General features: G+C 37.2%; 1 protein-coding gene across 5 annotated transcripts in view; it reads right to left on the bottom strand.

The window, feature by feature from the left end:
- LOC111158477 (solute carrier family 12 member 6) overlaps positions 1 to 14,744 on the bottom strand; it is an 89,436-nt gene that overhangs the window by 43,393 nt on the left and 31,299 nt on the right. For 4 of the 5 annotated variants that reach the window (XM_022520521.1, XM_022520557.1, XM_022520539.1 and 1 more), the window contains exon 2: positions 571 to 615. The exons of the other annotated variant lie outside the window; for it this stretch is intronic. In XM_022520521.1, coding sequence (XP_022376229.1) covers positions 571 to 615 — 45 coding nt within the window. The remainder of the gene's footprint in view (positions 1 to 570; positions 616 to 14,744) is intronic. 5 annotated transcript variants of the gene reach the window in all.

Below are 14,744 nucleotides of genomic sequence, written 5' to 3'. Positions count from 1 at the left end.
TATTTTAAAATTTGTAAGTTCTGAGATGTTGTGCAATTCCTGTTAAATTACTGAAATTTAAAATATGTGATTCCTAGAAGAAAGAAATTTATTTCCATCACTTATTTAACAGATAAAGAACTGGAACATCAACTTCTACATCTTTCTTAAGCTCTTGCTATCCATGAAGTACTTTCAGTAATTAAAAAATGAGGGTGATTAAAAGACCAAGAAAAATAATAAAAAGGACAAAGTAGCTACAAAGCCCAAGATATGATAAGAGTATTATAGTATCTTCTTGACAAAACTATCTTGGAACAAAGAAGCTCTAATTCTTACAGATTTTATTTTTAAAAACAGATTCTATAAATTACTTTTAAATGTACTACATTCGATCTTAATAATAAATTGCAGAAGTAGTTTCCTAAAACTTACCAAGTTGGGAATGCAAACAGCAGGAAAAAAAGTTGAGGAGTGGAAAGCAGAAAAGGAGGGGATAGAAAATAGAATTAGAAGTGGGAGTAACGTCTGTTAATATAGGCAGGAAAAGGGTTACTTTAGTGAAAGTCAATCCCCACAGTAATACTATACCTAACAGCTGGCTGTGTTCCCCTGTGATGGAGTTCTGACTCGGGTCTGAAAAACAAACAATTGAAAAGAAAAGAAAAAAATGAATGACCAAAACAAATAATTTCTTAAAAATCAGCAACAAAAGTCAATGAAGGAAATAAGCAAAAAAAAAAAAAAAAAAAAAAAAAAAAGTTTTTTAATGCTCAAAAAACATTAATAAAAGGATAATATAAATAGAATAAACTATTATAAAAAATAATCACACAGCTTTTTTGAAAAGTTAAGCAACAGAATTACCATGTGACCTAGCAATTCCACTCTTAGGCATATACTCAAAAGAACTGAAAACAGGGATGCAAAACAGACACTTGTATGACAATGTACATCCCAGCATTATTTACAACAGCCAAAAGGTGGAAACAACCAAGTGTCCTTCAACAGATAAATGGATAAACAATAATGCGGTATATACATACAATGGGATATTATTCAGTCATAAAAAGAAAATGCTACAATATGGATGAACCTTGAAAATAAGCCAGAAGCAGGACAAATTTTGTATAATTGCATTTATATGAAATTTTGAGAAAAAAGTAAATTAAAAAGATAATTAAGATAATTAATTATCTTACATAAAAAGATAATTAAGATCAAGCAATACAAGTTCAATAAAGTAGAATGATTTGGGGCTTACCACATGGGTTACATTTTCTCTTTAATGCCAAAGAAACAAATGGCCATAGCAGCTCAAAGTCAAGACATAAGTAAAGAACTCATTACTACCAGCAGGTATGTTCTGATTCGACTTCATGATAAAATGACTAAACTGGCTTTTATTAATATCTACTTCTTCTAATCTATAATAAAATTAGTGGCAATAAGCCAAGTTCCTAATGCAAGAGATATTGACAATCATCATTTAACAACTAACCACATGGTTATTTTAAAAAGGTTTGAAAACCATTAAGGGCTAAATATGGAAAAGACTTTGAGCTCCAGTTTCCTCAAAGATTACGTCTCTTGAGATACTGAGGATTACATCTGGCTTCCCTGAATGTGTCTGGGCCACAAAAGTAATTTTAGACAAGGGGGTCTGTGAACAATGGGGAGAAGGTTGCAACTTTATTTTCACTAACCTGTAACTGAAGTTTAGTATTTTCTCCAAGTATGACATCAGAAACAAACAACATAAAAGTACCTGTGCTTTGTCAACAATAAGTACGATTTTTCATATCACACTGTAATTGTTATATATATATCTCTTAATACCATTTAAGTGCAATACTACTTTGAAATTATGGTAGTAATTAAAAGGCTACTAGGTCTTCTTCAATGTACTGATAAAAAAGCATTTATAGGGGTGCCTGGGTGGCTGGCTCAGTGGGTTATGATCTGCCTTCGGCTCGGGTCATGACCTCAGGGTCCTGCGATCGAGCCCTGCATCGGGATCTCTGCTTGGCAGGGAGCCTGCTTCTTCCTGCCTCTCTGCCTACTTGTGATCTTACTTCCTGTCAAATAAATAAATAAAATCTTTAAAAAAGCACTTATATCATTAGATCACAAACTTAGTAATTTTGATAATTGTATTTTAATAGGGTTCTTTTTAATCCTATATATATATATGTATTTATATGCATGTGTAATACTTTACACATTTAAAAACATTACTCTGAAAAGGAGTTTGTAGACTTCAGACTGCCAAAGAGGTCCCAGATACAAAAAGATTTAGGATTATTGTTTTATTTTATTTATTTATTTATTTTTAAAAAGATTTTATTTATTTATTTGTCAGAGAGAGAGAGAGAGACAGCGCGAGCGAGCACAGGCAGACAGAGTGGCAGGCAGAGGGAGAAGCAGGCTTCCTGCCAAGCTAGGAGCACGATGTGGGACTCGATCCTAGGACACCGGGATCACGACCTGAGCTGAAGGCAGCTGCCTAACCAACTGAGCCACCCAGGTGTCCTGGATTATTGTTTTAAACAAAATTCAAATAATACTTCCAATGGTGTTTATAATAATGGTTTTTATACATAATTTAATTAAATCTAACACTTTAAGCATCCTGTACAAAAAGAACCAATCAGAATACTAAACAAATTCTGGTTTCTGATGTACAGAACATATTAATAGTATACTTTACATACTCTAATCAAGGAGGAAATAAGGTAGAAACCTTGTTAATACAACTAAAGTTTTAAATGTTATGTGAACATTTTAAAATATATTTTTAGATTTTCTTCCTCAATTTGGTTTTTAAAAAGATACTCTAAATTTTTATGTTCTCAGATGTTTTCCCCAACATACCACCAAATGGATACTTAGTTTTCAAATTTAAACTCATCTTATTTCTTACTTAAATAAACAATATGGGTTTGTGCATAAGACAAAGTTGGAATAACAGTTCTATAGTATATGTTAGTATATTGGATTCATCTGTCTCTCTCTCCCTCTCTCTCACTCATACACACACACACATGCACACAGGGGATAAATTAGGCCCTATCATTATAGAGAAGCAGGTATAGCATGGAAGGAAGAGTAGAGAAAGAATCACAGTTTCTGGGACACCTGGGTGGCTCAGTGGGTTAAGCCTCTGCCTTCGGCTCAGGTCATGATCTCAGGGTCCTAGATCCAGCCCCAAATCGGGCTCTCTGCTCAGCAGGGAGCCTGCTTCCCTTCCTCTCTCTCTGCCTGCCTCTCTGCCTACTTGTGATCTCTGTCTGTCAAATAAATAAATAAAATCTTTAAAAAAAAATCACAGTTTCAGAACCAGAATAACTATGGTCATCATCTAGCTCTACTCTAGTGATTCCAAAGGAAAAGCTTGAAAAATTACCAGCACCATCTATTTTTTCTCCCTAAAATAATATCGATAATCCATTTTAAGATTATGATTCTCAGACACTGTCATTAATGGGAATGCCTCTTATGTATGTTGGGATGGGGCAAATCTTAGACTCCCTTAATATTTACAGTGGAGGAGTGGTTGGTTAAGCATCTGCCTTCAGCTCAGGTCATGATTCTGTGGTCCTGGGATCTAGCCCCACATCAGGCTCCCTGCTCAGTGTGGAGTGTGCTTCTTTCCCACCCTCTGCTCCTCCCCTTGCTCATGCTTTTGCTTGCTCTCTCTCTCAGATGAAGAAATAAAAAATCTTTAAAGAATATTTATAGTTCAGAAGATGAATGCTGTTAGTAAGTGGCCAAAGACATGGCACACTACTGTCAAAAGAGAAAGCTTAGAGAGATAATCTTAGGCTTTGGGGACCTATCATCATGTTTCTTGGTACTCCGTAATTCTAACTTTTTTGTCCTGAAATGAGAAATAGCCTAGGGGTGCCTGGGTGGCTCAGTGGGTTAAGCCTCTGCCTTTGGCTCAGGTCATGGTCTCAGTGTCCTGGGATCAAGCCCCGCATCCTGCTCTCTGCTCAGCGGGGAGCCTGCTTCCTCTCTCTCTCTGCCTGCCTCTCTGCCTACTTGTGATCTCTGTCAAATAAATAAAATCTTAAAAAAGAAAAGAAAAAGAGCCTAAAACAAGTTATTTGGAATTGCCAGGGAATCTATGAGTAAAAATAGAAGAACATCTCAGATAACTTGGGCAGAACAGATATGATTTTAGATGGGGAAATACAATTTTTCTCTTACAAATTACCTCCTTCTATACTATGTACTCTCTTGTCTTCTAAGCTGTGCGCACATGCCATACATGCATTTTCTACACAGGCCAGGCCTCTTCCTTTGAACACCCTCCTATGTTTGAGATGAGTAGAAATTACTCTTTGTGTAGTTCCCTGTAAGTTCAACTTGGATTTCTGTTTTTCATTTTTTATAATTGAAGGAATGTAGGGCAACCTTTACCTAATACTTCTTTGGTAATTTGAAGACTAATCTCCAAGAACTTGCCAGTACTTCACTGATAAACATAAAACCCAAAACAAGGGCAAATCTAGGAGTAAACAGATTCAGAATCCATGAGAATGAAATTAGCCATGCCTATAAAAATCACAATTGGTAAATGGGTTTAAGTTGAGGGGTGTTTCTGGGTATGCAGTCCAAATTGTGTAATCAACATGATAATACTGCTCTGAGATATGTCTGTTATGTCATCTGTCTATTGTCTAATGTCTGAACTCTACCATTTAACATTGTTCCTGCTATGTCACTGGTGAGGGCACACCCAAGTCTGCCAAAGACTGGGAGTTGTCCTACACATTACTCAAAATGACATTTATTTTAACCAAATTACTTCCTGTAATAGAAACAACTTGCCAATAATATGACTATTTTTACCTTTGATGGCCTTTATAAACTAAGCTACTCACAGGTTACAACACAAAAGGTTATACCAGGTTATACTCAAAAGCCTTTGATACTCTATCAGTCAAAAATGGTAGTTCAAATAAAAGCATGTACCTTTTCACATGTAAATACAATCAGAAAAATGACCTGAAAGTATTTCCTTGTTATAGAAATGATATAGTAGTTTTATAAATGGGCAGTTTCTCAGTATATTTCATTTATCCTGGGTAAATGGTAAAGAATGGAGATTTTATTTAGTTTCTTGTCATGTGCCTTGGAGAATAGAGAGAAAAATGATTGTGGGTGGTACCAGCTTGCAAAATTGCCTCTGTAAATAGTTTTTCTGAAGAGCCTTATTATCTCCCTTAGTTTTGCCCATAGCAATAACCTTTTTCTGAATTTCCTTTGCTAATTACTTCATCTACCATTCTTGGTAGAGAATTTGAAGCAAATAAAGGCTAGCTTGTACCTTGCATCTGAAACTCAGCGTAGCAGGTTTTAGTCTTCATTAAAGATAGTATCAGTAATTTCATTAAGTAACACAATCAATAGTGGAAACTGTTAGGCCTAATTATCTAGAAAAAGTAGGCATGATCAAGTGCATATGCATGAGGACAAGAGGCTCATTATAGTCTGTATTATCTAGACAAACCTTGAATACAAGGATACAAAATACCTGAAATCACTAGTCTTAACACATTCCTAATTCTCTGGACTCCAACTTTTAAAAAGCCAAAGTAACATTATGATAAGAAACCCTTCTGACTCAGAATTAGGCAAAGTGGATCAAAAATGGAATCAAAGATAATTACGCTAACATTCACACTTACTAGATTCTGCCTCTCTATATGGGTACCTATTATAGTGGGAAACCCAGGAAGGAAAACAAGCTGAAATAAGGTAAAATCTGAAAAAGCCTATCTTCTTTATATACATTTCAAACTTATTGCAATGAGACCAGAAAGATCTAGAAAAATTTACATGTAATTAATTGGGTTTAAATAAAGAACTGGGTGAAAAACATAAGGCAATTGTAGGCAAAATAATTTATCTGTGAGATGGAAATGTAAAGCGATGCATACAGAAGTTAATAAATCATTAGTTTTTTATATTTCTAGCCTACCCAACAAAAGAGAATCAAAAGATCCTTATCTGAATTTTTATTATAGTAAGAACATATTTTTAAAAAGATACATAGAATATACTTCTGCCAAAAACCATAATTTCTGTTAGGATTCTGTCTAGTCCAAACCATCAGTCATGCAAGTGATTTGTGTAGACAGCTAATCATGGAGAGAATAAGCTATTGTAGTTGTGAACCAAGTACTGTATTTCTTGTACCATGCATTTTCTTCAGTATGTTAATAGATATTTGGTGAGAAAATGATTTGGGGGAGGGGTGGTAAAGAAAATTGGCAAATATATTTAACACTCAAGTAAATTCCTATAATGTTTAATTTCTCAGACCCTTTAATATGCTAATGGCTGCCTAACAAATCTCCAAAAGAATATAGTATTTGGCATTCTTAAATATATCAGAAGACATAACTCATTCATGACCACACATCTTATGTAACCAGTGTTCCATTGTATACACTCTGGGAAATGTCCAACAAATTCATTTCAGTATACCAGGGTTAAATGATAACTCCCTGAATCATCACTGCCATTTACTTATTCCTTTCACTTAGCAATATTACTATTAAGCCAGTATTCTCCAAATTTGCCCAGTCAAAAGAATCATCTGGAGTTATTTGTTAAACTACAAATTCCTGGATCATGTAACTAGCCCTAATGGACTTGATCTCATGGGAAAAGCCTGAGATTTTGCTGTTTATAAAGTGCCCAGATGACTATTCTAAATCTTCATTCACTGATTCACCTCAATGAGTGATTAAGAAGACTCAGACATTGTTCTACATGCTAGGGATAGAGCAACAAATACTTAAGACAAATTTCCTGTTCTCATGCAGATATGGGGAGATAAAGAATAAAAGAAAATTGGGGCACCTAGGTGGCTCAGTTGTTAAGTGTCTGCATTTGGCTCAGGTCATGATTCCAGGGTTCTGGGATCAAGCCCCACATTGAGCCCCACATAGGGCTTCCTATTCTGCAGGAAGCCTGCTTCTCCCTCTCCCACTCCCTCTGCTTGTATTCCCTCTCTTACTGTCTCTCTCTCTGCCAAATAAATAGATAAAATCTTAAAAGAATGAAAGAAAATTAATAATCAAAATTATTTTCTTTATAAAATTTATCATAAACCAAAATTAAGTGAATAGGAAAGCTATTTTGGATTGGGTGAACAGTAAAGGCCTTTCTGAGGAGGTAACCTTTATGATGAGACTTGCATGTAAAGAAGACAGACATGTGAGGATCTTGAAGAGGACTGATCAGGGCAGAGAAGTAGCCACGCAAAGACCGTAAGATGGGAATAACCTTGGCATGTTTAGGAAACATTAATGTGGCTAAAGCACAATGAGGAAGAAAGCAGTTTTTAAAAAAGTTCTCAAACTAGGTAGAAGATACCTGCTTGTAGTATTGCAGACCATGGTGAAGAGTGGAAATTTTACTATGAAAGCGAGGTGACACAACTGGAAGGTTTTAAAAGCCCCAAGACTTTGATTAACTCTTCAATTAATGGTTGAAGGATGCACTGTGGAAGGAGGAAGAGCAGAAAACGGGGGAAACAATTAGGAGTCTACTGCAGGAGTCTTAGGAAGACATGGTAATGGCTGTACTGAGGATGGTGAAATCCATGGTGGAGAGAGTGATGAGATCTTCCACAACGAGAATTGTTGAGCTTGTCTTCAGAGGCCATGTCCATGTTACTTTAAATGTGTAGTTCTTTTCATTCACTTACTCAATAAAATTTTTTGAGCACCTTAAATAATATTCTAACTACCAGAAATGCAGTAGCAAAACCCCTGCCACTAAAGAGCTCACATAATCAAAAAGCAATATATATGTTAAGAGTGATGACTTCTAAAACATATCGAGAAGCGGAATAAGAGAATGGAAGGATTAGTGGTGGCATGGTTTGCGTGCTAGTTTAGATACTGAGTCTAAAAAATGTCTCTCAGATGTGGTACTTGACCAGAAACCCGAAGTGAGGTAGCTAGCCATACAAATATCTGTAGGAAGAACATTCCAGGCAGGGGGAATGGTTGGTGCAAAGACCCTGAAGCAGGTGCATGTCCTTGTAGGACACAGTGGGGTCTTGTGGGACACAGTGAGGACTTTGGGTTTTACTTTCAGTGAGCTCAGAAGCCATGGGAAGGTTCTGATTTAAGCTTTAACACGCTCACTCTAGCTGTTGTCTGGAGAACAGACTGCAGGAGGCAAGTGAGAAAGTAGGACACAGAAGGCTTTTGTAATGACCCAAGGAAAGGTAATGGTAGTCTGGATAGGGTCAGAAGTACCAGAGCTGGTGAGCAGAGTTCACAGGCTGGGTTCACAAAGTTAGCACACTGACTGACTGGAGGTAGTGGGGTTGGGTGTGGAGAAACAAGTCAAAGTTTTTTCCAAGAGCAATTAGACACACAGGGTTGCTGTTTCCTGAGTGTGGGAGGCTGGGAGAAGAGTGATGACGGTGATGATGAATGGAGTGGGGAGAGGGGGCAGCTGTGCAGCCGTCCTGGAGCAAATGTGAGGCGCAATGAAAAGAGAACACAGGATCTGGAAGTAGATGAAGGTCAGCTGAGATCCTAGCTTTATATATGCTATTTGTGTAACTCTGCAAAAATGCTTTAATATTTCTTAGCCTTATTTACTATCTATGCAACAAGAATAATACTACACCACAGAAAATTACTGTGAGGATTAGATATGGTAGATACGCAGTAAAAGGTAACTGTTAAGAAAACTGAGATGACCCATGGAATGATCCTTAAGAAAAATAATAAAAACTTAGTGTTGCAAATAATCATGATTAAATTAGAATTTAGGTAGCAAGAGATATTTTTTTTAGAACTTTAAACATTTTGAAGTATAATAGTACTTAAGAAGTAATATGGGTGTACAGAAGTAATATGGGTGAATCTTTGGTTTGGTATACACATTGATTAAAACTGTACAGTCACGTGACACTAATAGTTTAAGTCACCCATCTTATTTTGAAATTTTATACATTGACAGTTTGGACTAAATATGCAATAACATATGATTTGGGACTTTCTGATAAAATAATTGCAATAGTAATTGTCCAGGAGTGTCTGTATTATATTCCCAACACAAGTTTATTAATGACTCCTATTCAAATAAACAATAACTTAATTCAGTAAGTTTTAAATACACCAAAAGCTGTGATGGATACTGCAAAAGATCAAAGAATGAGAATAAGGTATTTCCTGACATTAAGAAGCTCACAAACTAGGGGTGCATGGGTGGCTCAGATGGTTGAGCATCTGCCTTCAGCTCAGGTCATGATCTTCAGGTCCTAGGATCCAGCCCCACATCAAGCCCCATGTTGAGCTCATGGCTCAGCAAGGAGTCTGCTTCTCCCTCTCCCTCTGCCTCTCCTACTGATTGTGCTCTCTCTCTCTCAAATGAATAATTTTTTTTCAAATGAATAATAATTTAAAAAAGACTCACAAATTAGTTGAAGAGCCAAATTCAACTTAAGAAACTAAAAATGAATGGTAGTAATAATGGCATTTTATGTTTAATAACATTTTACAGTTTTAAAAATATTTTCACATACTTCATTTGATTCCCATGATAACTCTGTGATATAGGTAGGACACCTATAAAGAAGCTAAAGCTAAGTTAGGTTCAATGGTTTGGCCAGGATATGCTGTCAGTAAATTTCAAAGACTGGCTTGAACCTGGATTCTGATTTTCTATTACATTATGCTGGTCATAAAAAGTAGGTATAAGAATGAATATTAGTAATATAATTAACTCTCCATTATCCAGGAAAATAAATTAGGAAATTACAACAAGATATTTATAAAATAATTAAATTACAAATCAATAAAATGTTTGGAACGAACAGTGATCAGTAAAAACAGCACTTATGGGATGCCTGGGGGGCTTAGTCAGTTAAGTGTCAGCCCTCAGCTCTGGTCATGATCCCAGGGTCCTGGGATCAAATCCTACATTGGGATCCTTGTTCAGAGAACACTACTTTTCTCTCTGTCTGCTGCTCCCCCTGCTTTTGCTCTCTCTCTTTGACAAATAAATAAATAAATAAAATCTTAAAAAGAACAAAAAAAACACCACTTATCCCAGTAAGATGCACTGCCTCCCCTTGATCTTTTTTTAACAGGCTAAGAGCCTCTGCTTGGCAACAGTATCTAGCAAGATTAATACCATTTATATTACATCTATTTTTAGTTTATTCTCTATTTATAGAGTGGCAAGCACGCTGGTATTTCATCTAGTGATAAAGCTCCTTTCAGTGATTCAATTTAAGAAAAAAATATTAAACGCAAAGATGATACATAAAAATGGAAAGATCATAAAGGCAGTCTCTAAATGACTCAATTTAGAGCACATGTCCTACTATCATCATACCAAATCTGCACAGCAAACCTGTGAGGAGGAAATTTTCCCATGTTCCAGAAGAAACTAGCTCAGAGGAAGCTGAAATGATTTGCCCAAGGTGACAGAGCCAATAACCTGTGGTACAGCCTTTAGTTCTGTTAAGGGTCCAAAGGAGAGGAGCAGCATGGATAGAGGCATATGTGCTTTAAGTAGGAACTTTTAAAAACCTTCAAAATCATAGAGAACTCAAAATCACAGGAGCAGAATAAACATGGCACAGGTCCGGAATGGTTTGCTTAGAAGACTAGGGTCATATTAGCAAAAGTCTTGGAGTCTAAAGCAGATGGAAAACAACTGAAATTCTCTACATGGAAGTCTAAAAACAAAAGCAGTGTTTCAGGCCAGGAAACAAGTGCAATATGCAAAATGAAATGAATGCCAGAGTTATTAGACACAGGCAGGCATAATCATTATTAGACTGCTGTAATGGATCCATGTGCTAACAACCACCTCTAATATGGTCTGTAGGATTATTATTATTAATTCATCTGATACTCTGAATGCCTACCATGTGTCAGGTACTGTGCTAGGCACTACAGATACTGAGTTACCCTTTCTTCTCAAGAAGAGAGGAATTATACAATTATGAAACAATAAAAATAATTGTTACAGTATAGGTACAAATATTGTGGGAATCAAAAAGGTAAGAAAACAAAATAAAGCAGTCAGGAATGGTATCAAGGAATAACTGAGCCAAATCTTGAAGGATGGTTAGTTTATCAAAAAGAAGAAGGGTAAGAGAAATAGAGAAGGGGAGACATTCTAAACAGAGGGATTTACAGTCAGGACATAGCTAATGGAGAAATTCGAGAGATATAATAGGAATTATTACATCTAATAATACACATTTATACAATACCTGGTATATATTACAACCAATATATAATGATATATAACATAATATTATGTATCGGTCTATAGTATAATACATACAACTACATTGTACCTAATATATAACATACACTTAAATTGACAGGAACAAAGAATTTGTCATTGATAAAAAAAGTGATTAATAAGAACCAGTCAGCATATGTGTTTCCAACTTTTGATTCTTTCCCTTCCCTCATTCATGAAATCCAGTCAATTGTGGCTTCTATACCCATCTCTTCTTTTCCACCTGTGTCAATCCTATATGCTAGGCACTTGGGGATACACAAAGAACAGAACACAGTAGCTATTCTTAGGGATTTATAGCACATATGGGTAAAACAATTACATCATGGTGATTAAAGCACTATATAGTAGAGGTATAGACAAAGAGATATGGGAATGTGTAAAATACACTACATTCCCTGAAGAATGTAATGGAGAAGCCATCAAGGAAGAAATTAAGTTTCAACTCAGTCTTAAGGAGACTGTTCTTTTTTTTTTTTTTTTTTTTAAGATTTTATTTATTTGACAGAGAGAGCACGCAGGGGCAGTGGGAGATCGAAAAGCAGGCTTCCTGCTAAGCAGGGAGCCTGATGTGGGGCTCAATCCCAGGACCCTGGGATCATAACCTGAGCCAAAGGCAGATGCTTAGCAACTGAGCCACCCAGGCGCCCCTTAAGGAGACTGTTAAGTTGGAATGTTCTAGATCATGAAGGGACATGTATGACCTGCTAAGCAGAATCAACTTTATTCTGCAGGCAATGGGGAGACAATACAGTATTTTAAATGGGGGAGTAAAAGGATGAGATTTATATTTGAGAAAAATTCCTCTGGACGCTACTCTAAGGGTGGCTTCAGGAGGCTAGACAAGAAGTAACAATGAACTATCCTGAACTAATGTAGTAGCAGTGAGGGTGGGGAGAAGAGGGCAGATTTGAGAAATATTTTGAAGACTAAACAGTCAACAAGTGGTGCAAGAGAGGAGAGAGGGCAAAGAAAGGGATGGGGGAGTGTTTACTACAGTGAGGGAAAGAGCCAATACAGAAAACACAGGAGAGGCAGGCAAGAAAAGCTCTAGAGCACAGGTTAACAGGTGTGTGTTACCTAAGAAGGATGAAGGTAAAGGACAGGTGTCAATATGGGTGCTGGGAGGAGGCATTTCAAAATTGAAGTTTACTCTGAGAAGTATAACTTCAGTCATGTACTGAATATAAGCGAATGGAGGGACTGGGGGCTTAACAAACATTTTAAGTTTTATGAGGAACTGAAAGGAGGCTAACTGGGATGACTCAGAAGGATTCTGAATAGTGTTAACAGTACAGTTGAAGTTGGAAATGAATTTTTGGTGGCACCAATTTTCATAGCTGTGAGATAACCACCCCCGTGTCCCTACCCCAGCAACACAGCTGCCAAGATTGAGAAATAAAGGAAAAAGTAAACGAAAAAAAAATTTTTTTTAAAGATTTTATTTATTTGACAGAGAGAGAGAGAGATCACAAGTAGGCAGAGAGGCAAGCAGAGAGAGAGGGGGAAGCAAGCTCCCTGCTGAGCAGAGAGCCTGATGTGGGGCTTGATCCCAGGACTCCGAGATCATGACCCGAGTTGAAGGCAGAGGCTTTAACCCACTGAGCCACCCAGGCGCCCCCGAAAAAAAATTTTTTTTAAAGAAAAGAGAATAAGGGACACCTGGGTGGCTTAGTCAGCTAAACATCTGCCTTTGACTCAGGTCATGGTCCTGGGGTCCTGGGGTCCTGGGATCAAGTCCCATATCAGGCTCCCTGCTCAGAAGGAAGCCTGCTTCTCCCCCTCCGTCTCCCGCTCCCCCTGCTTGTTTGTGCATTCTTTCTCTCTCTGAAAAATGGACAGATAACATCTTAAAAAAAAAAAAAAAAGAAAAGAGAATAAGAGGAGGCCCAGTAAGTCAATCCATGGATGGTGGGGTGGGCAGGTCCTATCTGTCATTTTAAGTGCTTTGAGAGCCAGAACTTTGTCTTAGTGTTGCTGTGACAATCATAGCTCTTTGCAACGTAGCAGTAGCTTGTACATGATATAAAATACTCAGTGTATGCTTGTTAGTTGACGGATGATAAACTAATTTCAAAGAAAAATACCCAGAGATAGAAATTCAGGACTAGTTTCAATAAAAAGTTAATAATGGAAATAAAAATTTTAAAGCCATCATCAAAACACAAAATCGAAGATAAAAGGATAAACTTTCCTAGAAGTCTGTAAAGAGAGAGGAACTGAGATCAGGTCCTGGAAATAATAGTGAGTAGAACAAAGTGCAAACACAGAAGGAAACAGAAAAAAATCATTGAAAGAACTATGACAGCACTGCTGTCATGTCAACTTTCCCAACAAAACCAGACACTTAAAAGGGTAAGAAGAGTAGTAAAGGCAGAAAGGAGTAAAAATGCAGAGTCAACGGGATTAGAGAACACTATACACAAATCCTGAAAAAAATGATGAGAATTCATTTAGCAATCTTCCTTCTGATCCATCAGATTTGTCTTGAAGAAAAGGTGGCAAGACAATAGCAGCCAGCAGGCAAGTAGCTGAAGCTGGAGCAGACCAAGAACCAGGACTAGTCATGAGTCTTCTCTAGGCCACTCAATCCTGACTCTTGCAGCAGAAACCCACTGTAGTGCAGGGAGGGGGACAGCCTGATGTTGCCTGATGTGGCCAGATGTCAAACTAATGGCACTGGGAGACAATGGGCTCTAGACAGAAGTGGAAGGAGACACTAGGTCATATAGGCAGATCTGCCACCAATGCTGAGTGCTCATCGAAAATATCCTTTAAATTCTGATGCGTATGTCAAGTGTACGCATTAAATTAATAGAGACCCTTGAGGAAACCAGTGCTGTCTAGCAGAGTGTGCCAAGCAAGAGAAGTGTTCTTAGAAGGCCACTTTTTTTGGTTTGGAATTCAGATTTGTATAAAGAAATGACATAGGGGCGCCTGGGTGGCTCAGTGGATTAAGTCTCTGCCTTCGGCTCAGGTCATGATCTCAGGGTCCTGGGAACGAGCCCCGGTCTTGGTCCCAGGGTCCTGGGACTGAGCCCTGCATCAGGCTCCCTGCTCTGCGAAAAGCCTGTTTTCCCTCTCCCACTCCCCCTGCTTGTGTTCCCTCTCTGTCTCTGTCAAAAAAATAAATAAAATCTTTAAAAAAAATTTATTAAGATAGGATTTACATACTACATAATTCACCTGTTAAGTGTTCAATTCAATATTTAATATATTTGCATTGTTGTGCAACTGCCATCACAATCTAATTTTACAATTTGGTCACCATATCCATTAGCAGTCAATCTCCATCTCACTCCACCACCTTACCTAGTCCAAAGCCACCACTAACCTACTTTCCTTTTTCTAAATTTGCCTATTCTGGACATCTTATATAAATGGAATTGTATAATAATTTCTTTTGTGACTGGCTTCTTTCACTTCACATAATGTTTTCAAGGTTCATTCATATTGTAGGA

This window comes from Enhydra lutris, unplaced genomic scaffold, assembly GCF_002288905.1.
Source record: "Enhydra lutris kenyoni isolate GAN:26980312 unplaced genomic scaffold, ASM228890v2 scaffoldscaffold4, whole genome shotgun sequence".
Classification (NCBI taxonomy): Eukaryota; Metazoa; Chordata; class Mammalia; order Carnivora; family Mustelidae; genus Enhydra; species Enhydra lutris.
The sequence above is the reverse complement of the archived record's forward strand: the minus strand, read 5'-3'. Positions and strand labels throughout refer to the sequence as shown.